This window comes from Lutjanus erythropterus, chromosome 1, assembly GCF_056507025.1.
Source record: "Lutjanus erythropterus isolate fLutEry1 chromosome 1, fLutEry1.hap2, whole genome shotgun sequence".
NCBI classification, from domain to species: Eukaryota; Metazoa; Chordata; class Actinopteri; order Lutjaniformes; family Lutjanidae; genus Lutjanus; species Lutjanus erythropterus.
Window position 1 is genome coordinate 25,917,952 of NC_139317.1, and position 26,485 is coordinate 25,944,436.

Sequence of the window (26,485 nt, forward strand, 5' to 3'; positions counted from 1 at the left end):
ACCTGCCAGCTATGTCACATGTACATACATCAAATGCGTACTGCCACACTGTGGGTTACAGGCCATTTACAAAACCCATTAATCCCTCGACAGCCTGCCTACGTGCATGTTTGTGCTACTGAAGAATTAGAACATTTGAATGCTGCTTTAAAGAGATAGTTCAGATTACTTGATGTGGGGTCGTATGAGGTACTTATCGATAGTCAGTGTACAGCTACAGAAAGATGGAAAAGAAAAGCAGGGAGCAGTACCTACAAGGAAGTTAAGCAACGTACCTCTATGGACGGGCTCAGCAACAAAAGTCTACTTCGCAGTCTACTTTAGCAGTTTAAGTGTATGCTATATTTAGAATATATTCATCGCTTTACTGAGCCACCAGACAAATATCGCTCTCTCCATACCTAAAAAGGATTGTTCATATTTACTGACGTCACTCACTAACAGATTGAGGCAACAGAAGTCCAGTGACTCCCATCTTCTGCAAGGTACAATTACTGATTTCGCCTGTGGAGTCTGGTTGGTTTGGAGAGAGCGATATTTGTCTTCTATAATGGCGGTTTTCCATCAGAAAAGGCTGTCTGATGGCAAGGTAAAGTGGTGAAAATATTCTAAATATAGTTTACACTTAAGTACCTCATACACTCCTACTTCAAATAATCCAAACTATAATCCTTTATTTAGGATTTTTTTTTTTTTAATCATTTTCTTTTTTCTGTATTATCTCATGTTTGTTTCCAGCAGTTTCACCTTGCATGTTTAAAGATTTTTAATCTTTTCCTTCCTCATTGCTAGTGTCTGGAGTGTCTGGATTGCCTTTCTTCGATTATTCCTAACTATCCCTTTAACAGCCGGATAAGAGACAGAGGAATATACAAAGATAGAAAACACACATGAATCAGAGACTTCAGAAAGAGCAACTGAAAAGAAAAAAGGGAAGCATGACAAAGGAAGCGAGCAAGCTCAAGGTCATTGGTTTTACCTGGCGTCCCTCGTTCCTCCAGAGGCCGTTGCTTGTCTTTGTCGGAGCAATGGTGACTACAGGTGGAGTGTTTGGCACGCTGTGGCCCGCTGGGGGAACCAGGACAGGCCCCGGACCGAGGGGACCCCTCTTGGGTGTACTGACTGGAGAGCTGTGGTTGGTGGCCGGGGAGGACACTGGAGACGACTCACTGCTGATGGAAGATGCAGCTGGTGAAAGACAGAGACAAATGAAATGAGTAAAGTCAAAGACAGAAGATGAGACAAGCCAATGGTTTGTGCTTTATTCTATTAATAAAAGTAACAACAGTGTGTGCGATTCTCAGCCTGGGCAGCATGATTTATAAATAATTTAGGTTATGCCACAATATACAATATGTATCTCAATATACACACTGTTTATCAAAACAGTAAATTCTCAAATAGTGCAAACCTGGGTTGAGCATGATGGACAAAATCAAATAGTGATGAAATTGTATAAAACTAGTTTTATATCATTACAGGGCTCTATTTTTGCACAAACATTGTGATATGTTGCTGTTTGTAAATCTAATTTTAAGAAAACTGTCATACTATAAAGAACACACCACAATACACTGTAAAACAAAAAAAGTTAATTTTAAGTTCAACTGTCTATATAACTATTTTATTTTTTTGAGTTTTCAATCAAACTTCAACTCTTAAGTTTGAAAATAAAAAAATAAACTTTTTTTTTTTTAGAATTCCGAACTAACAATCTTTTGTTGAGAAGCTTTACTTTTCTTCTTTATAAAATGAATCTTTGAGTTTTAGAAACAAAACAAAAAAATGTCTTTCAAAAACTGTTGAGTAAATTCATTAAAATCAAAGTGAATAAAGATTAATAATTGAATATCTTTATTTGCAACCATTTCATATTCAAGCACAAAAACAATGACAAATTGGATTCACAGCTCACTGTCAACAGTTTTTGAAATACAGAATTTTCAGGGTTTCTGTAACTCAAATATTCAATTTTATCTACAGAAGAAAGGTAAATTTAAGATCATAGGGTGGCTAAACTAGGTTATTTCAAACCATCTGACCGTTTGACTTAAAACTTAAAAATTTTATGAAGCTGGTTGCCTTGAAATTATGAATTTCTCTTTTTTTCTTTTACACTATATGCATAACCTCTGAAATTAAAAAGTTTACTTTTTTCTTCCATCAGAACACTGAAGCTAGATATCGACACCGCTATCTAATGGTCAGGGGTTTAAACACAACATAAAATGAACCACTGCCATAAATCTTTGCATATATCACAATATCACAATACATTGTTTTTAAGAATCAAAAGAGTATCACAAAACACAATGGTGCGATACTTAAGTGTATCAATATTGTCTTACACTCCTATATGATATCAATATAATATCAATATATTGCCCAGCCCTTTATGATCGTGGCTCCTTCACTGGGGAATAAAAGGAGGTTGCAGTGCTACAATGGCAACAAATAGCATGATAGCATGTGCACACACACACACACACACACACACACACACACACACACACACACACACACGCACACACACAGAGGGCCAGATGGATAGCCCTAGGCCCCTATTATGAAGTGACAGTGATCAGGATGAGCAGCCCTGTGAGAGTCACACAGCCTTGACATGCAGGACGCACACACACACCACAAGAGCACACTGCTTGGGAGTGAACAGCCATACTGAATGTATATACAGTCAGTGGCGGTGCTTGCAGCCACACACAGCACCCCCCACCGCACACACACACAAACACACACACACACACACACACACACACACACACACACAGCAGGTGGTGAAAAGCTGGCCCAATGAGCTTCTCTGCTGCGCTGTAGCTGTGCCACATTAACAAAGCCCTCCAGGGAAACCCTGTAGCGCGGGGTCACGGTCTGGTCACATGCCTCACTTTCCACACATCTCGCTTTCTCTCTCTTTAGTTCCAGAGCTCTCATATGATATGCTCCCATTCACAGACGTATATCACTGTGATTTCATCTTTCCAACCCTACATCTTTTCCTCCTCCCCCATACAGGCTACACCCTCTGTTCTTCTCAAATGAATTCAGTCTCATCCTTATATCCTATGTGCAGTAGTGTAAATTCAATCTTTTTGTTGTTCATATTGTTTTTTGTTTTTATTTAGTTTTGTATATATGTTGCTTTTTTAAATTTATTTGTTCTTTTATTGCCTTTTATTGGTGTTTCCCCTTTGCTTCTGTAATGCTGCACAACAATTTTTGCAAATCAGCCAATCAGTGAATTCTGTATGACTTAGCAATTTTGTCCAATCAGTGCAACTTTTGTGCAAATTTGACCATCATCATAGCTTTCCCTAAGTTCTACTAATCATAGCAGTCCCCCATGCAATTGTCATTCATAAACATCTAAATTAACCAACTTAATGTTTTATTATTAGTTGTTTTTTGGGGGTCACATAGTTTGTTAGTTTGAGCTCCAGTGTGTTTACTTAGAGCAGTCAGAACAGAATCCACTTGTCTTCTCCATAGAACAAGTTTCCTTTGATTATTTTTAACTTGCTCCCACAATTTCATTGCCAAAAATGCCTAAAAACACTGCACCATGCGTCACTTTTTTTTTCATTTCAGCCATTGTAGGCCACAACAATCCCAGATCACATTCTTCTATCTTCCCTTCTTTTCTTTATTTTTCCTTTGCTCTCTCTTGTGTTTTAACCCTGTGCATTGGCCCTACATTTGCTCTCTTCTTCTCCGATCCTCTGCCTCTGTTCCTGACAGTACAGTGTGCTGTGTCTCTCCTCCACTCAGAGGAGAGCGAGCGCAGCATTACACAGTCAAACTGGGTCACAACCCTCTCAATGGGACACACACTTTGGTGCTGCAGCAAGGACAGCAGGAGATGTGTGCATTTATGTGTGCTGGTAGTGCGCTTTTGTGCATCAGTGTGCTGCTGCCATGAAGAAGAAGCTGAAACCTCGGGCCAGTTTCAGGTCTACTTCCTCCCCAATTATCACCATCAAAACAAAAACCACAGATCCTCTAACCAACTGCCATTTCTTTTTCCTGCTTCCGTTTCCATGGCAACATAACCCTAACAGAAAACGTCAGCTTATGGTAGGTAGGCGCGGTCAGGATATTGACCGATTTTAAACACCTCATTCTAACTAATACCACTAAATAATGGAAAGAATCAATAATGGCAGTGAGGTGAACCTGAAAATCTATGTGTGAGTGGTGGTGGAAGCGGGGAGGAGAAGAAAAAAGATGTGTGTGGAAAAGATTGTGATGATACATGTGAGGTGAGACATGAAAATGAAAAATGATGGGAGATGGGGAGTGACTGGGAGAAAAAAAAAACACTGAGTGAGAGTGCAAAAGAGGTGCGAGGTGAGGCGAGAGATGGAAGAAGAAGCAGAGAGAGATAAGGGAAGGGGTGCAGATGGGTGAGTGGGTGGCAGGGACAGGGTGGGGGAATATTGAGGAGGGGGGGGGCATATCTTGTCTGCACAATGGCAATTAGTGGCCTAATCCTCCCCCCCTCACCTCGGAGAGCCATTACTCTCCTGTGCAAGACTAGGCCAATCAATAGCAGCCCACTCAGCCTAGGGAATGGAACCACACTTAATACAGCTCCAGTGTCACAGCCTATTCACTCAGCACACACAGACATACACACGCATAACATGCAAACACAAGGATGGGGGGACAAATAAGGCTGGAGGGAGGGAAGAAGGGGGGTGAACACAGTGATTCTGAACTGCTAAGCAACAGACCTCTACTCCATCTTTTTCTCTCGCCCCCCCCTCTCTTCCTCCTCCTTTTCCATGTAGAGGAAAAGCAGACAGGAGAAGAGGCAGGGCGGACTAAATAATTAAGAGCAGGAAGAGAAGCAGGTGAGGGGAAGAAGGAAATAAAAGAGACAAGGACCGTCGTCTACCAACAGCTTCATTCTCTCTTTGCAGCTTGCAGAATCTGAGCACACTTCGAGGCGACACACACACACACACACACACACACACACACACACACACACACACACATAAAACACAAACAGCTATTATTCCTCTATCCTTCCCTCCTCCTCCTCCTCCTCCTCCACCTTTTCCAACAACACCCCACGCAACCACCACCCGCCCACCACCTCTTCATCATACACCCCAATTCCTTTTCCTTCTGTTCTTCAAACACAGTGCCTGCCAACCAGACGTAGATCTGTCAGACTCGACGCACAATTTTCATAAACACATTTACAGCCGCTAAGGGCTTGTGGAGATGTCTGAGAGTGGTTACATGTTTGCATGTGTGCATTTATGTATGCTTCACCTCGTCTTCCTGTTTAAACTCATGTTTATGCTGGAACAATTAATCGATTAGTCGTCAACTATTATTCACTTATTTTGATAATTGGTTAATTGGTTTGACATATTTTGTAAGAAAAAAGCCACATATCTGACTCCAACTTCTTAAATCTTAATATTTTCTGGTTTCTTTGCTTCCCTGACATTAAACTGAAAATTGTTGGGTTGTGTAAAAAACAAGACATTTGAGAACATCATCTTGGGGTTTTGAGAAACACTGGTCAACATTTTTCACATTTTCAAACAACTAATCAATTAACTGAGTTGAAATCCAACTTAATACACCGCCTGTGGCTGAAGTGAGTTGTTTCCACCTGCCCTGTCCTCCCCAGACTCAGGAAGCTCAGGCAGGTTGTGGGAACACTGCAGGAGGACATGCAACATTGTACACTGATTATAATGAAAGTTGGATTTCCATCCATTAGCATATAATTCAATTTAACCATTATAAATATGTACTCTGTCTAAAAGATTATTAATGGTTTCTTATGACTCATAAATAGACACTAACTCATTTGGTGAAAATTCAGCATTAATTTGAACTTTAATTTGGGATTGTGGGCAAAACAAGATATTTGATGACATAATGTTGGTGGGAAACACTGAACAACATTTTTCACCCTTTTGTGACATTTCATAGACCTGACAACTACTCAGTTAATTGAGAAAATAATAAAACAGATTAATCAACAATGAAAATAATCGTTAGTTGCAACTCTACATGTGTGCATCTATGTACATTCCCCTTTATCTTCCTGTTTTTTAACCACAGAAAGCCTCTGTCCCTCCCTTTCTCCACCCCTGCCTCACATCATGGTCCCATCTGATAGGAGAAAAAAAAAATCATATATGAGGCATGTGATTGGCATCAAGCTGGTGTCATTTCTGCCACATTGCTCCACCCCTTTCCATCTATACAGAAAGAGACGATGGCCATGCATGCTGCTGACCCCAGGAGGGAGCAAAGGAGGAGGAGCGGAGCACACAGCCTTCGTCCCCTGAGTCTAAAATAGGCTCATCAGCTCTCAACCTGCACTTCATTAGCTGTACTGATTGTCACTTGCTCAATGTGTATGGGGGTGTGTGGTGATGGGGTTGGGGGGTGGCGTGGAGTGGGGGGCAGAGGAGGTAGACAGAAGGAAAGAGCAAGAAAGAAATCAAGCGCTGTCTCAGTCCCAAGCTGTGTGTGATTAATGTGAAGCTCCTTTCTCTATCGCCTCCTCTATTACCAGTCCCACTCTCCCAGACTGCCTCCACACTTGACCGCTCAAGCTGAGCCACACATGCGTGTGCGCGCACACATGCACACACACACACAAAAAGATACAAGCAACAGCAGCAACAAACAAACAAACCAACAAGCTGTGGTCAGAGGCTGTGGCCAAGTGTCCCTGCATAGACAGCACCTTTTACTTCAGCTGGTGACCCAATCAAAAAAGCCAAAAAAAGAGTCACCACAGCTCTTCAACAGGCTTTTTCATTCAGGGGCGGAGGGTGAGTAGTGAATCCCACTGGATCACTAAGCCTTGATAGGAAGACAACACCACACAAAAATGGCCCCTACCAATCCTCTGCCACCACTGCTACCACTGCCAATTCTGCCAAAACAGCCGAGCATAGCCAGCCCCCAGCCAGCCCTGCCAGGCAGAAGGTGCTCTCCTCCACCCCGCCAACACACCCACCCCACCCATCCTCCTCTACCCGCCTCCCTCCCAGCATGCATTACAACAACATCAGCACTTAATTAAACAGTCCATTTCACACCTGGTGTGCATAGCAGTGCCCAGCCAACCCTGCATCCATATGCCACCCCACAACCAGCAGCACAAGCCTCAACACGTGCACTCTAACACACACACACACGCACACAAACAGCACACACACCTGCTACTACAGTCTTGGCCGTGCACTGACAACACACCACAAAGCCTGTAATCTGCATCACTGAGTGGGGGGAGGGGAGAAGAGGAGCAGTGTGTGTGTTGCTGTGCCAGCGAGGGAAAGAGACAGTACAAGATGGCGGATGGAAATAAGAGGAGCAATCCTCTGTGCCTTCTGCTGTGCTGACAGTACAAACTGTATATTATGCTTAAATGCTGCTCTGCTACTGAACAGAGTCATGAGAGGTGTAAGGTTGCTGTGTATGGAGAGAGAAAGAGAGGAGGGGGAAGCAAATGAGCTTGTTTGTGAGTGTTTCAGGGACAGTTACAGCCTGAAGGGTTTTGCCTTCAAGAAACACACACACACATGCACGCTGAGCACAGTGAGGCTGTGTGAGCTCCAGGCAGGCTCCAGATGGAGAGGTCAGAGACACACTGCCCCGCTGTCCCAGCATGCTCTGGGCTCCCAGAAACAAGGGGAGCCTCCGGCCACACACACACAAACACATACAATGTGACAAACACCTCAGGTTTTCACAAATCTACTAATTACTTCCAGCTCCTCTTTTTTCAAGCCAACTCATTCCATCTATCTTGTACACCTTTATTCTGCCGCTCTTCATTCTCTCTCCAGGCAGCCGGTGTGAACGCTGTCGTGAAATTCTGCTGGTGTGTGTGTGTGTCTAAGAGTGCGTAAGAAGAAACAACTGAGAGGATTAAACCCAGGTCTGCCTAATTAATCAGATATCAGCAGGCCTGCCTTTTTGTGGCAGTGTGTTATCTGCGTCTGTGTGTGCGTGTTGTGTGTTTGCACACACACATGCGAGTGTACATGGGATGAGAGTGTGTCCTTTACGCTGCTCTGATACTCATTATCCATCACCTCCCCTCTTCAGCACAGCACTCGGTACACAGAGCTATTCATTATACTCGCAACAGACAAGTGACGACGTATGTGTGTGTGTGTGTGTGTGTGTGTGTGTGTGTGTGTGTGTGAGAGAGAGTGTGAGTGGGTGAGTGGGTGAGTGTGGGTGGGTGTGTGTATAAACAGCAGCCGTGCTCAGGGTCTTAAATCAGTTCAGCAGCCGGTGGCAGTAATACTAGTACTCAAACGTAACTAATTCCTCTAGGCCAGTGGTTCTCAAACTAGGGGTTGGGACCTCCGAGGGGGTAGTCAGATAATTTGCAGGGGGTCGCAGGGTGGTTGTGAAGAATAAAATCAAATCAAATATTGTGGCAAGCAGCACAAAATGAAACTCATTCAACATAAGGGACAAGTACTCAAAAATATGCAAAGTACATTTAGTGTTGGATTTATCATTATGGGTTTATTTTACCATGTCTCCAAATAAGACGCTGCAGTTCAAGGCTGGATTATCAAGCTTCTGAAAGGGAGCACTGGAGCTGACGTTGTAAAGGTACAACACTAGCATTGGCATTAACTTAATGCCAGCATTTCTCAGCTTATTTTGGGTCTTACCCTTTACTTTTTCAGCAGTTGAGAAACGGCATAAGAGACTTTTCTTGGTCTTGAGAAGCTGCAGTGTTTATTAACTGACACACTATAACCTGTAGTGTACGTATACTGCCAGACTGACAACTTACTGTAAAGTTTTGCTCCTCTGTGAGCTGTACTGTCAGTCTGCCACTTGCTCTCCACTTACATGCTGCACACACTTACACACTGCCCTGATCCTTAGAGGAGCTATGTCATGCTTATGACAGTATGCTTCAATAAAGTCCAATAAAACATAATTAAGGCAGTCCTGATAACCCGCTATCCAGCGTAATTATGTTGCTTTGTCAGCGTGGTAAGAAAAAAATCCATACTGTCACAGCCCTAGATATAAACACCAACAAAAAGGAACATTTGCATTTATTTGGAGTAGATTTCAAGAGTCAAAGCAATGGTCTTTAACTTTGAGGCAGGCGGGAATGGGGGTCACAATCATCTACCTGATTATTGTGGTGGGATGCGACTCGAAAAGGTTAAGAACCACTGCTCTAAGACACTGAGTCACGGCACCTCGTATATACAACACCACTCACCACAAAGCACCAACCAGAGGCTGAGATGGAGAGGTTGAGTCAAAGCAGCTAATGAAAGGACAGCAGGCTGCAGCATGCTAAGAAATCACGAGGCTTACACAGTTGCAAAGACAACTGTTTGCATGTGTGGGGGTGTTTTGGGTGTGTGTTGCCTATAAATACAGGCTCTGTAGACAGAGAGGTGACTGGAGATCCAGGGGCTACATGCCTCTCTGCCCACCCTGGAGCCGATGACACAGGGCAGTGTCGCCCCTTATGCCTGACGGCTGACTCACCCTCACATCACTGCCTACACCAGCCGTGCGTGCAGCAGAGTCAGCAGACCTCTGAAAAAAATAACAAAGGGGCTTTTTTGTGCTTTTAATAAAAAGGTGGCAGAGCTTAATCAGACAGGATCTAGCGTCTGTTTGTATGACAAAGAAACAGACAGGAGCTCTCTGCCTTAGTAGACTGTGAATTACAAACAGCAGTGCATACTTATTCTCACCTCACAAAACACAATGAAAAATAAAAAAGCAGAGGTTATTAAGAGGAGATTAAAAAATGTGACTAAGAGAACGCAATCTTTGTGTTCTCCAGCTGCAACTGACAAAAAAGGGGGAGAAACAACAAAGATAAGAAGGAAAAATTCCAATAAAAAGAGGTGAGTCTGCGATAAAATGAAAAGGCAGGACTGAACTCTTGGAGTGGATTTTTTCCTTTTGAGAGAGACAGAGTGAGAAAGTAATAGGGCTGGCATGTAGGGTTGAGAGAGTGAAGAGAGATGAAGGGGAGAAGGATTGAGAGGGAGGAGAGGTGAGGAGAGGTTGGGGCTGAGCCTGCTCTCTCTGGCTCTCTGTGTGGGTAATAAATCATTTGCAGGGTTCTGGGTCCCAGGCTGCAGTGGGCTGGGGAGCAAGGTGTCCAGGGACAGCCAGGAAGGAGGGGACCAGCTGATTTAAGAGCCAGTGCAAGGGTGGACAGCTGGGGTAGCTGGGCCTCCCTGGAGCCGAGGCGCAGAACCACACATGCATATTATGAACACACAAATGTACACACTCTCAATAAACACACAACAATGAGAACCTTGCAACTGAGTTTCTTCTGTGTTGATTCCGCTTTGTTTCTTTTTTAATGAATCAGAGTAGCAGGGATTAATTAAATGCACAATATGTAAATTCTGCTGCATATCGTGAAGTGCCATGGAATCATGGGAGTTGGTATCTTCACTGTTAGACAACCACCGAGTCTGATGAAAATCCAGGCAGAAATGATGTTCATGAATAAGGTAATGTATTCAAGTTTTATTCATGTAACTTTCGTCACGTTCACTGACTTCCTTCTTCACTCTCTGACGTATCCAACACATCTTGAGTTCTGCTGGAGGCAACTAGCAGGAAACTCACTGTTACCATGAATCAATTATGTATTTCTCTTCCAGTTCAACATTGTTAGAAACAATTGGGATAATGTACGTACACAACTCAACAAAATAAATAGCAAGTCTAGTGTTTTTAGACATCTTAATGCAGAAATATTATATATTATAGCTTTAGAAGACTAGCCAGCAACTATCAAATTTACTATCAAAAAATTACTCAGATCAATTAATTCATCATGAAAATACATGATGAATTAATTGATCTGAGTAATTTTTTCTTTATTTTTTTTTACGCCTTTAGGACAATAGACAGAATATATTTGGGCTGTGGACATAACAAGACATCGAAGGATGTCATCTTGAGCTTTGGAAAACAGTGATCAACAGTTTTTACCACTTTCTGACATTTTATGGACCAGAGAACAAATCAGTTAATTGAGAAAATAATTAACCAATAATGAAAATAATCAATAGTTGCAGCCCTGTTATGTAGGGTAAACATCCCTTATACGCCCACATACCATATAAACACATATTGTAACTTCTGAGTCAGAAAAGAAAAACCTACATCATCATTTTTTTCCGTATCATGTTTCTTTGAACGAAGCCGCTTGTTAAGTAAAGGAAACTTTTTATTGTGAGCCACTCAGATAAGCCAGTATTTAATTATCAAAGTCAAAGTGAGTATTTTAGGTACCCATTAGGTCCATGCTAGACTTTTGACATACTTTGACAAATTAAACAATAAAAATATTAGAAATTGATAAAAATAAATTTGTGGACACTTCAAATAAGAGATTATACTTCCACTTTATCTAAAATGTTCTCACTTAAATTGGGGCAGCATATATTAAAAATGGCTGAAATGCAGATTTGGTGGGCTTAATAGGGTCGTTTACTCTATTTTGTAAGTAAGACACCTTAAGTTTGCACATGACTTTGTAAAATGCATGCACACATTCGAGTGCATATGCATTAGAGGCAGGTTTTGCATTAACCAAATATACGGGAAACAAAGAGGACAGCAGAAACCCACAAACCCCTCCCTGAACACCTACATAAAAACATTTGCATTTGAAACAAGCACTTTTCAGCCCTTGCAGGGGATTTCTGAAATAAGGCTGCATGAGATAATAACCAGTAATTCAACCACCTGATGCTTATTTCATATTCCTACAGCCACAGGACACAGCTCAGAGAGATGGGAATTTATACTATGGCATGTTTCATGTGTTTTTGTGCAGACAATGACAAGGACAAATAGATGAAGGGGCATTATAACACCATCATACACACATTGACAAGCACACCCAAGTGTATGTGCACTCGCACGCAGCACATTAAGTGGGTCAGCTAGAGTGGCTCCTCTTTGTCCCAGTATCTCCAGGGACAACAACTAATTCAATCCTGTGTGGATATCATCCCATTGCTATTAGCCATCCTGCACTCAGCTACACAAACCGGCCATGGAACACAGCACACACACATACCTATATGACCCCCCATACACACAAACACACACACAAATACACACACACACACAGGATACAGGAGGTACAGAACACCTAATCCATCAGGTTTACAGGTAAGGGTAAAGGTGCTGGATGTAACAATACATTCACCTCTTATTATGGTTTGATACACACTAGGGTCAAGGGTCAAGGTTTGATATTATCACAATATTTTCAGTAGTCAGATAAAGGGACAGTTCACCTCAAAATCAAATCTACATATTTTTTCCCTTAGTTGTAAAGCTATTTATCCATTTGGCTCTTTTCAGAAATCCTGACCAGATTACTCATAATCCACAGAACCTGTTGTGAGTAGTTTTATGTAGGAGCTATTTTCTTTCTATCGAACTACATCCTTCAATAGTATCATCATGCTAGCTAGCTCAGCTGAGTAGGACGCCTTTAATGTCTACATCCCACACTGTCAAGAGTAAGAGCCTTTCATCCATGATTAGATGCATGCTTCCTTCTGCTGTAAAAAAAAAAAAGTGTGTAACCCGGTTGTGATTTCTGGAAACAGACACTGTTGTGGAGTTTTTCAAACGCATTTGGCCGCTGAGCATCACAAGGTGAGTGCCATCTAGTTCCTTCGTGTTCAAGAGAGGGCAAACATCTCTACAGCCGATATCTCAAAAACTCAATAACTCACACCATAACAATCTTGATGGATAAATATCACCACAGAGCAAAGAAAAATTACGTATTTTTGATTTGGGAGTGAACTGTCCCTTTCAGACTGATGTTTTAGTCTGAAAAGGCCTAGAGAATTATAGCTGCACCTAACAATTATTTTATTATTGTCATTATTGATTAATCTGACGATTATCCTCACAATTAATCATTTAATCATCTAAAATGTCAAAAATTGTGAAAAATGCTCATTCTCATTTCCCGAAGTGATGTCTTCAAATTGCTTTTTTTTTTTAGCAATCTGAAGACCCAAAACGACAGCAAACCGTGACATTTAAGAAGCTAGAAGCAGAAAATGTTTAACATTTTTCCTTGAAAAATGATTATCACGATTAATCAATTATCAAAATATTCAGCGATTAATTTTATTTTGATAGACTACTCAACCAACCGTTGCGGCTCTAGAGAGAAAATAAAATGTGCAAACAATAATCTGCAAGTCAACTTTTTAACCTTTTAAGACGTTTTAATAGCAGTTAAAATAAATCCTAAGACTATATTCCATTGCAAAAAGAAAACTTGCACGTTTGCTTAACCCGCATACATCTACCAATGAATCCACATTTGACAAGTAATGCAAACAGAACGATTGTTTCTTCATTAAGTACACAGCCAAAATGCTGCCATTCAGCAGACTTAAACTTGACAGTGTCATGAGTGTCGCGTCCCTTGTTGTACAGGCTGTGTGGCTTTACCTCGAGGTTCTTCGGCCTGTTTCGCCAGTTTACGGAGAGCTGCAGCGAATCCAGAGTGAGCAGACTGGGTAGCCGGGCTTCCATTGGCTACGATGGAGCCATTGAGAGACGACGGGGTGAGTGGGCTGACCGTCGCCGTGGTACGGGTCGCCGTGGAGATCATTCCTAACGATGGTGACTTTGGCTCATGGCTCATGCCTGCCAATGGATAAGAGGAAGGAGAACGGGGAAAATATTATTAATACTGCATTCAGATGAAAGAACCAAACCAAAAAAAAACCCTGAGTCATGAGGACTGCAGTCATTAAAAACACCTTCAAGAAATACTCTAAGACCAAAGCAGACAAAAATACGCGAACAGTAAGAGGCACATAGCTGTTTCCTTGGACACAGAGACAGTGAGGGCAGAGTGTGGTGCTGGGTATCTGTTTGTGACAGCTGGGGTGGATGGGGATTGGTGCTGTGAGGGGCAGAGGGGCTCTAGTTGTATGGCTCAGGGTCAGAGGTGAGAGGTTAGCAGAGCAGGTCACCTTTCCTTTGCTCAAAGAGCTCCAGTCTGGCTGCATGTCTGCCAGAGGGCCATGGTCACAGAGTTTACAGAGCACCTCCACTGAGCATGCTCCAAAACTGTTTATATTTCTTGGCCGCAGTATATTATAGCAATGTATATGTTAACAAAAGCAGCATAAACACATACAGTTGAGCAAATCAGCAACTCACTGGAACTGTCACTTAAGAAAAGAGTCTTATTCATTCATTGTGCTTGATCCAATTAATGCTGCCAGAGAGGTGCTACTAAGACCCTTCTATAATCAGGAAGGACTTATAACGACACTGTAAGAGGAAATAAAATGTGATGTTTCAAAAACTGTCAGCTGGATATTATTGTAGTGTTTAATGAATATTGGGATTTCCTGAGCTAAGGGCTCTGAGACTTACAGAGCTTTTCAGTTCAACAGCAAAAGAAAATTAATGCAGCATCGTAACAAGATGAAATATTCCCTAGGGCTGCAACTAAAGATTATTTTCATTATCAGTTAATCATTTTCTCCATTAATCGATTTGTTGTTCGGTCCATAAAATGTCAGAAAATGGTTCTCAGTTCACAACGTCCTCAAATGTCTTGTTTTGTCTACATCCCAAAGATATTCAGTTTACTGACAGACACACAGGGCTCAAAAATAAGGACTGCCCACTTGCCTGGGGCAGGTAAAATGCCATGTTGGACTAGTAAATCTAGCAACACACTTGCTGACCAGGGAAGTGGTAAAAAAAAAAAAAAAATAATAAATTATTAATCTATTTTGATTAATCATTAGTCGTTTTCATGAAAAATGTCAGAAAAAGCTGTTTTTAGCCTCTCAAATATGGACATTTCCTGCTTTTCTCCATTTTATATCATATTAAACTGAATATCTTTGGTTTTGGACTTACAAAACTTGACATTTAAAGACATCACCTTGAACTTTGAGGGCAAATAAAAACTGATTTTCGGCAAGTATATATCTGAGCCACATGCCAGACTGGTCAAGTGAAAGAAAACATTAAAACTGAACCCTGGAAAACGGTTATTTTTTGTATCACATTTTTTGTGTTTTTGTTTTTTTGTGTCTCTTTCTAGCCTCAGATTTTAAGATCTATGTGGTGGTTGGAGAGGAGGTGAGGAGGGTTGAGACGGCTGTCCCTTTCCTTCCTGTGTCACTGTGTGTGTGTGCGCACGCGTGTGTGTGTGTATTGAAAGGTGACACCCTGTTGACAGCCCCTCGGTCAGTGGAATCCCTAAATGCCAGAACGGCGTGTGATAGCCCTTCGTGCTCAGGCAAAACACACACACACACACACACACAGATACACACAAATTGCGGATGGCTCAGAGGACAGTGTAAGTTCAGACTAGTTTATATGTGGCAGAAGTATTAACCATTACACCAAAAAACACACACACACACACGCTGTGGGTCGTTGAGAGTCCTTCTTAAATCAACATTAAAAGTAAACTGAGCCTCTTGCTAACAGTATATCAATAGCAGAATTAGATAAGTTGCAGTTATATCTAGGTTTACCCCAGAGGCTGAGAGGGCTATAAAAAGATCATGTTTCCTCCTGAGAGGAGAGCAGGAGCACAGCACCCTCTCCCTCTCTCTCTCTTTCTCTCTCTCTGTGTGTGTGTGTGTGTGTGTGTGTGTGTGTGTGTGTTTGAGTGGACACACACCGCGGCAAGTCAGGCATGAGCAAGTGAATAACATTCCCAACACCTCTCAAGTTGTCCTGCCTGTAACCTCCCAGTTACCCAGTGCACTCCAAATGAACCCAACACACAATTAATAATGGAATCAACAATGACTACTGTCTGAGCAACACACACAGCACCATTGAGAGATGAGCAAACAAGCAAAAAACACACACTCACACACACACACACACACACACACACACACACACACACACACACACACACACCAACTGCCCGGTCCAGTGACGTGACTTTATCAAGAAGACACTAGAGTGCTGCTCCTCCCTCTTTCTTTAGAGAAAGTCAGAGACGGGAGTAAAAGAACTTTCTTTTTGCAACAACTAACACTACTGACACAAGAGCACACAATTTAGAGGTTGTATCAACCACATACACAAAACCACAGTAGACAGACACAGATGAGTAACACATTGAAAGAAGAGACACATAGCTTGACAAATACACACATATCCGGAGGTCTGGCAGTGGTTCATGACCCCCCCACCCTTCCCTCATAAGATTAAAAGCGTGGCCGAAGCTCCTTACTGCACAAAGGAGTGGAGCCGCCTGGATCCCCCATGGCTGCATCTTCACGTTGAGCCCAGCCCAGCACACACCGGCAGCCACCGACAGGACACACACCATCTTCCTGCTCCTCTTTCTCTTTCTCTCCGTCTATCTATCTCCTCTCTCCCGTCCACCCTCCCTCCCTCCCTGCCTGCCTTCCTGTCTCTCGCGCTGCTGCTGCCGCTCACAAAGACCGTTTAGAGCTTATCTAACAAAGCAACACACCACACAGGCTGCCTATCTCTCCCCTCCTTGCTCGAGCTCCCTCTCTCTAAGTGAGAAAACAGAAATTCTTAACCTAGCAGCTGCTGCGATGTCACATGACCTCACCCCTCCTCCCCCCCAACCCTCCCTTCTCACACTCTCCCTCACTCCTCCTCCTCCTCCCCTCTCAACCTATAATTCCTCAGCCATTTGTAGATAACAGACACAGGCATGCATGCCCTGCCAAGGCGAGCTGTAAGAGGGGGAGGGGAGAGGAGCAGAGGAGCGGAGGAGGAGGAGGAGGAGGAAGAGGAGGGGAGGGCGCTCAGCCGGTCACCACATCTGACCCCATTGCTGGGGAAGCGACAGGCAGTGTGTATGTGTTTGTGTGCATGTATATCGATGGATAAAGAGGGGGTAGGTTAAAGGGACCATTCACCACAAAACGAAAAATACACATCTTCCCTCTGGCCTGTAGTGCTATTTATCCATCTGAATCGTTCTGACGTGAGTTCCAGAGTTTTGGAGATATAGACCATAGAAACTGGTGCCTTCTCTTGAATATAGTGGAACTAGATGGCACTCGGCTTGTGGGGCTCAAAGACCAGGGCTGTAGTGATAACTGCAATACTATGATCACACAATACTACTTAAGGGTTGAGCTCATTACATCATCACTGCAATTTTTTTTTTGGAAGGGTAAATTCCATATCAGCGCATTGATGTACTAATACATCTAAGCATCTGACAAGTTGGCAAAACAGGAGTAGACCCTCTAATTGGTCAACAGATTAAACCCAAGGTATCATGGGATCGCCAGTGGCCAACTAACAAAATGCTAACGCTAGCAACAACTGTTTTCAAGACAGAAAAGTGGATTTTCAGAGTAGACATTCAACGTCGGATATATTATTATGGATTAAATTTACAAAGACTCTAAAATGATGCTACAGTTCAAGGCTGGATTACAAATGTTCTAAAGGTACAATGATAGTGTTAGCATTAGCTTAACATCTGCCTTTCCTGCTCAGCTTACTTCAGGGCTAACTCTGTCACTTTTCCAGCAGTTGGGAAACAACAGACAAAACTTTTCTGGGTCTTAAGAAGCTGCAGTGTTTATTATCTGACACTCTGTGACATGTACTGTACATTTACTGCCACACTGACAATTTATTGTGAAGTTTAATCTTAAAGGAGTTACTCTACTCTCATGACAGTATGCTTCAGTAAAGTCCAACATACCATAATTATTAAGGCAGTTGCAGTAAACTGCCACTGCAAAGGGATATGTTGCTTTGTCAAAGTGGTAAGAAAAAAATCCATACTGTCACAGCCCTAATCCAAACTACTTTCTTTCTACTAGAAATAAAGTATAAAAGAGGGCTCACAAAAGGTCTGTGGATTATTTTCATTAACCAGGTCATGACTTCTGGAAAGAGACGCTGCTGTATAGTTTTTCAAATGCATCACAAAACTTTTAGTATCATTATATTTGTCCAACCACAGGCATCTCTATGGTTGATATCGCCATAACTAAGCATCTCACACCAAAATAATCTAGATGGATAAACAGCAATACAGATAACAGTAAAAATATGTATTTTTGATTTTGGGTTGAACTGTCCCTTTAAATATATGAGGCGCCTTCTCTTCTTCTGACAGAAAAAGAAAGAGAAGGGAAGAGAAAAGAAAGAGGGCAAGTCCTGGCCTGTGTCAAACACCCTACAGCATAGGAGAGAAAAGCTTTTGTGGTAGACTATCTGCCTCAATTCAATTTGCTTTATTAGCGTAATTGTTCTGTCACAACTGAAAATGCTCATCTGGAAAAATGAAAAGGCAACTACATACAAAACAAAAAGTAATGAAAGCCATTATCTGTAAATCAAACTCAAGCATTTCACACAAACAAGGAAGTCATACCAAAAATGTGGACACGCAATCAACACACACACACACACACACACACACACACACACAAACAGAGGCTAAACACAGACACACATGCTACGACTACAAGGAGTTGTTGTTATCGGGGTGGAGGAGACTAATGTGTAATAGTGGTTGGGGGTGGAGGACTCAGGAAAAGAGTAAAAAGCGTGGGTTTGACTTCCCCTCTGTCCATCCTGCTGTCATTTGCAGGGGTGTGAATGAGTCGTTTCTTTAGTCATTTCCTCCTTCCGTCACTCACTACTTTCCTCAGAACGGCGAGGGAGCAAGAGTGATGACAGGCAGAGAGATTATCTTGGAGGTAAAGCTACACGGTGGCCAACATGGTGCCAAAGGCCACCTCCCCTACAAAGCTCTTTTCTGTACCTCAGGCCACAGTCTGACAAACATGAGAAAACAGAGGACCAAACTCTCCTCACTCACTGTTTTTGTCTTATACGCCTTTCCTGTCTAGCAAAACCAAGATCACCCTGCTGGTTTTGGAGAGGAGCTCTTTTTCTGCAGCCTGCATTGATGTTGTCTGTCTGAGGAAGCTCGTATGAGGCAACCGCAAAATCAGGCCATATCATAGAAGTGAAGCTCATAGGGTGTCCAGGTCGTAGACATATATAAATGTAGACATCGCACTGACTGCTTTGGCCCATTGCTGCGATACATTAACATTACTACAATATTGGGCATACCAAGGCTGGCTTGTGAACAAATACATGTAAATGGGGGCGCTGCAGTTTTCCTGGATAAAAAGCACATTAAGGTTGATTTCTTAGCCAACTTCAGTGAGTCACTATATTCAATGGTTTTAATCTCTAAGGAGTAATTCAAAAAAGTTGTTTTTTTACTAACTAACTGAAGTTTGTTGAGAAACATAAATGTTATAGTGCTTTTAATCCAAAAAAATCTCCCCTGTTCTTTCATATTGTTTATAGGCCAGTCAAGGTCAATGTGGCATTTATGTATGTATGTCTATGGTCCTGGTGGCCTAGGGATTGACCAAATTGCCAGGTTCAAGTCTGGGTTTGTTGCACGTCATCCCCTATCTCTCTGTCCTCATTCCCTGTCAAGTGTGCATTGTCTCATGTTCAATGAAGGCAAAAATGCTCCAAAAATATGAAAACAGAAGTGCAGCTTTACAAGAAATCTCCAAAACCCCATACTAACAGCTGAAAGCTCCTATAGGACCAAGAGTTGATTTCCACTTTGCCCATGTATTAATTGTAGTCTATTAAACAGTTAGTTGGCGAGAAGTCTTAGTCAACCAAGTTTTCACTAGTCTGTTAGTAACAGAAAAATCCTTCAAACTTCAAGTCCAGGACAAAAGCATTGAGTAATTGTTGCAACACCTTTTCTCTTTTAACACTGTAGTCATTGGGACACTGCTGCTAACTGTGCTGTTGCTGCCATTACCTAGTTAGCTCACTTAGTGGTTCTATTAGACTGGGACACGTCCATCGAGACCAGCTTGACAACCAGGAATACACTGCCAATTGGATCCACAGTGGCTCCAACCAGCACCCTGATCCCAGGGATGATAAAGGCAAGGTGTGTTCAGGCAGGGACAGGAGGCATGAAGCAGCTGATAAGCAAGTTTGTAATGAATTAATCTCTAAGTATACATCATCCACTGTGTTCATAGTTCTGTGAGTTTGTTTTTGTGAAGCTTTTGAAGTTGTCTGTTCCCCATGTTTTGAAGAAGACTTGTGTGAGACTTTTTCCATTTGTATTTAAGGCTCCGTGCCCCCGAAAGTTATATTAAAATATTTAAATTAATATGACAACTAGCCATCTAATGACTTGAACTAATGACTACAATTTGACCAGAAAAATCTTTAGTGAGGGGCAGCCGTAACGCTTGCTACTTCATGGCACTGAAGATTAAAAATGCAAAATAGGATTAAGTGGAAATCAATGATAGCATTAAGGCTTCGTGGGTGTACATGATCTAATGAGAGAGCTCTCTCTACATTTTGTTTCCACTTTTTCTTTCTTAACCATAAAACACAACTCCTGCAAGTCTCTTTTAAGAGTAAGTAATGATGAATACCACAATCTAAGAAATCTAGGATGAGTAATGTCTTACGAATTTCCAGATAAGTGAGCCTGCCTCTGCCTCTTAACATCACTGTGTTACAACACACTTGCTCAATGTTTTAGTCTCTGGCCCTACATCCTGCAAACATCCAGCAGATGGCATTGTCTCCCAGTTAATTGAAGGGAGTCCTCTGTAAATGAAGCAGCATATGTCACAGTCCTTTAATCTAGTGATACACAAAAGAAGAAGAGATTTTAAATGATATTGCTGCTGTGGATTATGAGAAGTACAAAGGCTGCATCCACCAGCAAGGTTTAGACAGTTAATACAAAGGGTTTATGAGATACAAATGAATTACATCTTTTGGCACAGTAGCAAAAGTTTAATATCTTTAACTGACAACCTAAGGGTTAAAGGAGTCTGTTACAAACCAAGCTTCCTGATACAATTAACCCTTTGAATGCCGTTACACCCTAAGGGAAAACAAAACAAAGCCCTGAAAAAAAAAAGGAATGTAGATTACAACAAACCACACACAAACATGATCCCACACACACACACACACACACACACACACACACACACACACACACACACACACACACAGCAGACTGACTGCTAAATGGCATACAGTAAACACAGTTTTAACACCCTGCTGGGAGTAAAGCCGATCACTAACTCCCATAGTCAAACAAACACACTGACTGACATACACACACACAGTTCCACCCTTTTGCTGGTTGGAATGCAGATTACTCTCTTTCTCTCTCTCTCTCTCTCCCTCTCTCTCGCACACACACAGACACACACTCACACACACACGCATATAAAGTAAATCCTCTTGGCTCCTGTATGCCCCGGCCAGTGGGGAGATAATGCAGTGGCAGCTCTAGCGAGTGGTTAATCTTTAACCAGGAAGGGATTTGCCTATCAGCTCGTTAAAACTAGCAGGGCCGTGCTGCTGGCCTGTCTATCTGATCCAGCAACAAACCTGGCCTGGCCAAGTCCAACGCAGCACGGACTGGAACTGTACTGTGTATCCATACTTTACTTCACTGGGGCAGCAGATGCCTCCTCTCCAGCAGCTCGATATAGCACACTTTGCCACAATACTGTGGTCCTGCTTAGGAACAGCGCCAAACCGGTCTGTGTCTGCCCTCAAATGGGCAATAAAGATGTCATCGCAATAAACTGGTTGGCTCAACATTTGTGGTCAGGCAGGCGACTAAAGCACCATTTCTTAAAGTCTTGCTGTGCTCGGCTTTGAATGCTTTTGTAGCTCTGGTGTAACACAGCCTCTGCGGTTTGGTGTTTTGTTCCACTCCTACATTCCTGTTCTTACTTTCCTCTAACAAATAGCACCCTCGCTGTTTGCTGCTAATCTCTTCTTTGCTGTACTATCAGAGCTGTATTTGCTAATACAAAACAAACATTTACTGCTGCTTTTTACCAGCAACCTACTGGAAGGATTTTATTGTGAAGCAGCTACAGGAAGTTTAACCTGATTTGGTATTATCATTAGCAAACACAGGCTGTACATTAAATAGAGGATGGAGCTCCCAGGGTCTGAAAAGTGAAGTCAATGTGTAAGTGTCTTAAAACTGTATTCTTTCTAATAGCCAGCAGCCAAGGAGTTCTGATTCTATGTACCCTTATGGAAAAATTATCTAACATTGCACTTGATTTATTACCTCTGTAAACCATTTCCTAATGAGTGTATGTTCTTAATCACTAGTTTCAAATCTTCTTCCATACAGCATGATGTTCATTTTGTAAATTGTGGTCCCATTTCATGTCAAATAGACCATAAATCAGGGAATGTTTTAGGGAAGGGCTACTGTGTAATTGACAAGTCAGTCAGTGAGTCCATCCAGTGCACCATACAAGGCTCCTAAAACTCGGGTCAAACTGTCAAATTAGACAGTATTCACCAAATATGGATCAAGTTTTTAAATTTTTTTCTGAAACATATTTTTAGGGTACTGCTTAATTGTAATATAAGAAACCTTGTAGCCAGGCAGGACACAATTACTTACTGCTGAACAGACAAGTCAAGGCCGAGCACAGCCCATGTCACACTACGTCACCCTCCAGCTCCATACTATCGTTGGTACTGTGCACACTCTGGTTACAAAGCCCCAAACAGCACACCCCAATGCCAAACTCAAGGCTTCAAAACGGTAGCCCACAAACCAATGGGTGACGCCACGGTTGGTTCACACTTGTTAGCAAACAAGTAATGAATAGAACAGGCAGGATATGGACATCTTTTAGTATTTCTTTGTCAGCACACCCTTTTTAAATGCTGCAGGGAGGAAAAGTAAACAAGATGTGTCACAGGGAACTGTTTAGCTGCAAGTGAGATGGATTTACTGCAGTTTGTGAAAACCTGCAAGCCTCCAACACATTATCAAGATAAGCAACACCTTTTCCCATGCCATCTTGTCGCAGAAAAGTGGAAACTCCTCATTTCGCAGATCATGAACTCTGATTACAGTTGCTCAAAAACAGAGGCATACTCAGCATGAAATCATACTTCAACCAGAGGACACAAGTTCAACCATCCACCCTGACTTACAATAAATAGCTCAGCGAATGATACAGGAGGGATTTCGAGTCCGCTTGATGAGAACATGTCATCATAAATGGTTGACTTTAGCTAGCTGGCTGATGATGTGCTGAGAGTATGGATGAAAAAGAGGATGGTTGTATGAGGTACTTATCAATAGTCATTGTATTACACACAGTGGATGCTGGTCAGCACACCCCTATTCTGAAGAAGCAGAGAGGGGCACCAAAGCAGACGCTCAGTAATGAACTTCTGTGGACAGGGTCAGAAACAAAATACATTTTAGCCACTTAAAAAAAATCTATATCAGCTTAAATGTATATTTAGAATATTTTCACTTTACTTTGCTGTCAGCCAGCCTTTTCTGATGAGAAACAACAGTTATTTAAGCCATATATCACCAACCAAACTCCACAGATGAAAACACTGATTTTACCTTGCAAAGCACAGGAGTTGTTGGTCTAACACTGCCTCAGCCTGTTAGTTTGTTTGAATCATTGTGTGACTTCCATGAATCTAAGCAATCCTTTTCAACAGCAAAGACACACAACAGCACACTAACTAACAGATCTAGGCAGTGGTAGAATAGCAAGTCCCGCGTTCTGTGAGTTAAAATTACTGATTTCACCTATGGAGTCTGGGTGGTTCACACAGAGTGGTATTTGACTTAAATAATGGTGATTTTCAACCATAAAAGGCTGTCTGGGTAGTAAAGCAGGGAAAATATTCTAAATGTAGTGTACATTTTAACTGATGATCTTTTTGGTTGAAGCTTTTGTAGTTGACTTGAATACATTTTGCTCCTGATCCTGTCCAGAAAAGTTTATTGCTTAGCTTCTGTGCTGGTAAGCCTTTTTGCTTCTCTTAACTGTGTCAACCACCATTTACTTTAATTTGCCAACTAGGGATAAGTATCTCATACAAAACCACTTACAAAATCTGAACTATCCCTTTAAGACACAGGAATGATAAAAAAAGAGGTTGGCAAAAATACCAGTGATGCAGCAACGTTGACGAAAGCAACCTAGCAAAACAGGATATAATATGGTTATAATAGCCACAACCACAGCCGCATTGTCAAGTGCAGTGTGCTCAAGCTAAAGACAGCTTAAAAAATGACACCTGGTATAACTGACTGAATGACAGCAGGAAACATAACTCTGTGGCTGACAAAATCAACACTTTGTGATATACTGTTTATAAATAGCACTCATGTACTGTACCCATAAGCAGCTTTTGAAGTTGTGATAAAAGAACAAAGGATGATCTTCAAGCTGGACAGGCAGACGTCAAAAAAACAAAAAAAAAAACAATAAAAAGATAGTTCATGCAGCTCAAACTAGAGAGCAAGAACCCAGCCTCAAGATACCAGGGCTTCAACATAAACTGTACAAATAGATGTATGTCATGATCTCTGTCTTGAATACACATAAACCTGTGCATGTACACACACACACACACACAGAGCATGCAGGAGCAGAGCAGGATAAACCGGCTCTGGTAGTTGCAGGTTTGTTTGACTTCTGAGATGAGATGTCAGAGCAATCTACCCTCAGGCACTATAGAATGGATGTGTATGTGTGTGTATTTGCACATGCACGCGCGCGCGCACGCACACACACGCGCACGCACACACACACACACACACACACACACACACACACACACACACACACACCTAAGAGCACATGTGTGCATGCATGCGTGCCATTTCTTTTATTCCATACTAAAGAGAGAAGCCTAATATCAGAGAAATCCTGAAACAGCAGCAGTGTGGCTGCAGAGCAGGAGAATCAAAGGCGACAATTCCACTGGAGAATGAGAGAGAGAAGAAGAAGAAAGGAGGGGAAAAGAAAAGGGAGACAAAGAGACAGAGTGAGACAAGGGAGGGAGGGGAGGGAGAGAAGAGAGAGAGAGCAAGAGATCAATCAAGAAGCCATAAGAGAGAGACAGGGAGTATTGCCTGTGTCTGAGCTGTCATTATACAGCAGGCCTCCATTATGGAGCTACAGCAGAGAACAGAGTACATCTCCCTCTGACCTGGCTTACTGCTGTCACCATCTTCAACACACATGCACACACACACAGTTGTGTTTCCATCACTTAAGAGGACATACCCATAACTACAACTTGCCTAACCCCGACCCTTACCCTAACCTTGAACAAACTCTAACCCAAGTCTTCACCCAAAAATGTAATAATTATGTTATGGGGACTTGCAATATGTCCCCATAAGGAAGGTGAGTCCCCATAATGTGAGTGTGTAAACAGATGTCTCCATAACATGAGTAATACACGTCCACACACACACACACCCCTGAGCAAAGAGCAAAGACAGCAGTCTTCCTGTCTTCTACCTTGTGTAGCTTTAAATGATATGACTGTGTATGTGTGTGCACACCTTATTATTCATCCCTCACCTCCTACTTCTCTTCCTCTCCTCCACTCGCTCTGTACCCCCCCCCACCCCCCCTCCACCCAAACTGCCTGCCAGCAGCTTGCAACAAAAACACAGAGATTTCAAAAGACCAGCCGGCATCTCTCCTCTCCCTCTCTTCACCTTCCTCTCTTTTATTCTCCAACACACACAGCCACAGAGAGAAACAGATTGTGTCTTGAGGGTAGGCACGAGCTGAGATGATTTTCTCTCCTCTCCTCCTCCCCTGCATCCGACTCGCCCACCCCAACAGCGCCATTTCCTCTGTCTGTTAATTACATAGTGGCTGTGGTAGGGGTTGCTGGGGTTGTGTGTGTGTGTGTGTGTGTGTGTGTATGTGTGTGTATGTGTGTGTATGTGTGTGTATGTGTGTGTGTGTGTGTGTGTGTGTGTGTGTGTGTGCATGTGTGCGTGTCATCTGAGGAGTGTGTGTGGCTGTGTTCTCTGAGACACCAGCGTGGGCGTATGACAGAACAGTCTGGTTACGCTTCACAACGCTGCTTAGAGAGTGTGAACACACACATGCAGAGAGACACACACACAGTCACACAAACACACACATAAGAGCCTTCTGTCTGTGTCTCTGGCTCTTTGTGGTCCATGCCCCAGGAGTCAAGCTGCTGTCTGTATGCCTGTGCCCTGTGTAGCCTCTCACTGAGGGGGGACACAGCCCTGCCGCTCCCCTGATGAGAGGGCCAGCTTCAGCCCCAGCCCAGCTGTTCGACCAAGAGTCAGCTCTGACTCATCATCACCATCACCAGCAGGTCCTGTCGACTATCTCTTTTAATCAACCTCACCTGCTACAGAGAGACAGGAAAACGTGGCAGCGTGGCTCTTTCCCAGCAAGGCAGGGAGCTACGACAGATGTTGCAGATCTCCCATGAACTCAAAACACAAATAGAAGCAAACATGTACAAAGAAGGACCTGCCACAGAGCTTATCATGGTTCTTGCACCTGCGATGCTCTTTTGTTCACTTTGA

The 26,485-nt window shown here is 42.5% G+C and overlaps 1 protein-coding gene across 5 annotated transcripts in view; it reads right to left on the reverse strand.

Moving 5' to 3' along the window:
* gse1b (Gse1 coiled-coil protein b) overlaps positions 1 to 26,485 on the reverse strand; it is a 170,117-nt gene that overhangs the window by 23,018 nt on the left and 120,614 nt on the right. For 3 of the 5 annotated variants that reach the window (XM_084718251.1, XM_084718248.1, XM_084718250.1), the window contains exons 2-3: positions 13,519 to 13,716; positions 980 to 1,188 (exon numbers count right to left, since the gene is read on the reverse strand). In XM_084718251.1, the coding sequence (XP_084574377.1) occupies positions 980 to 1,188; positions 13,519 to 13,714 (405 nt within the window). In that variant the 5' untranslated portion in view covers positions 13,715 to 13,716. Of the gene's footprint in view, positions 1 to 979; positions 1,189 to 13,518; positions 13,717 to 16,297; positions 16,480 to 26,485 lie in introns of those variants that run through there. The other 2 variants (XM_084718249.1, XM_084718252.1) reach the window with 2 other exon arrangements.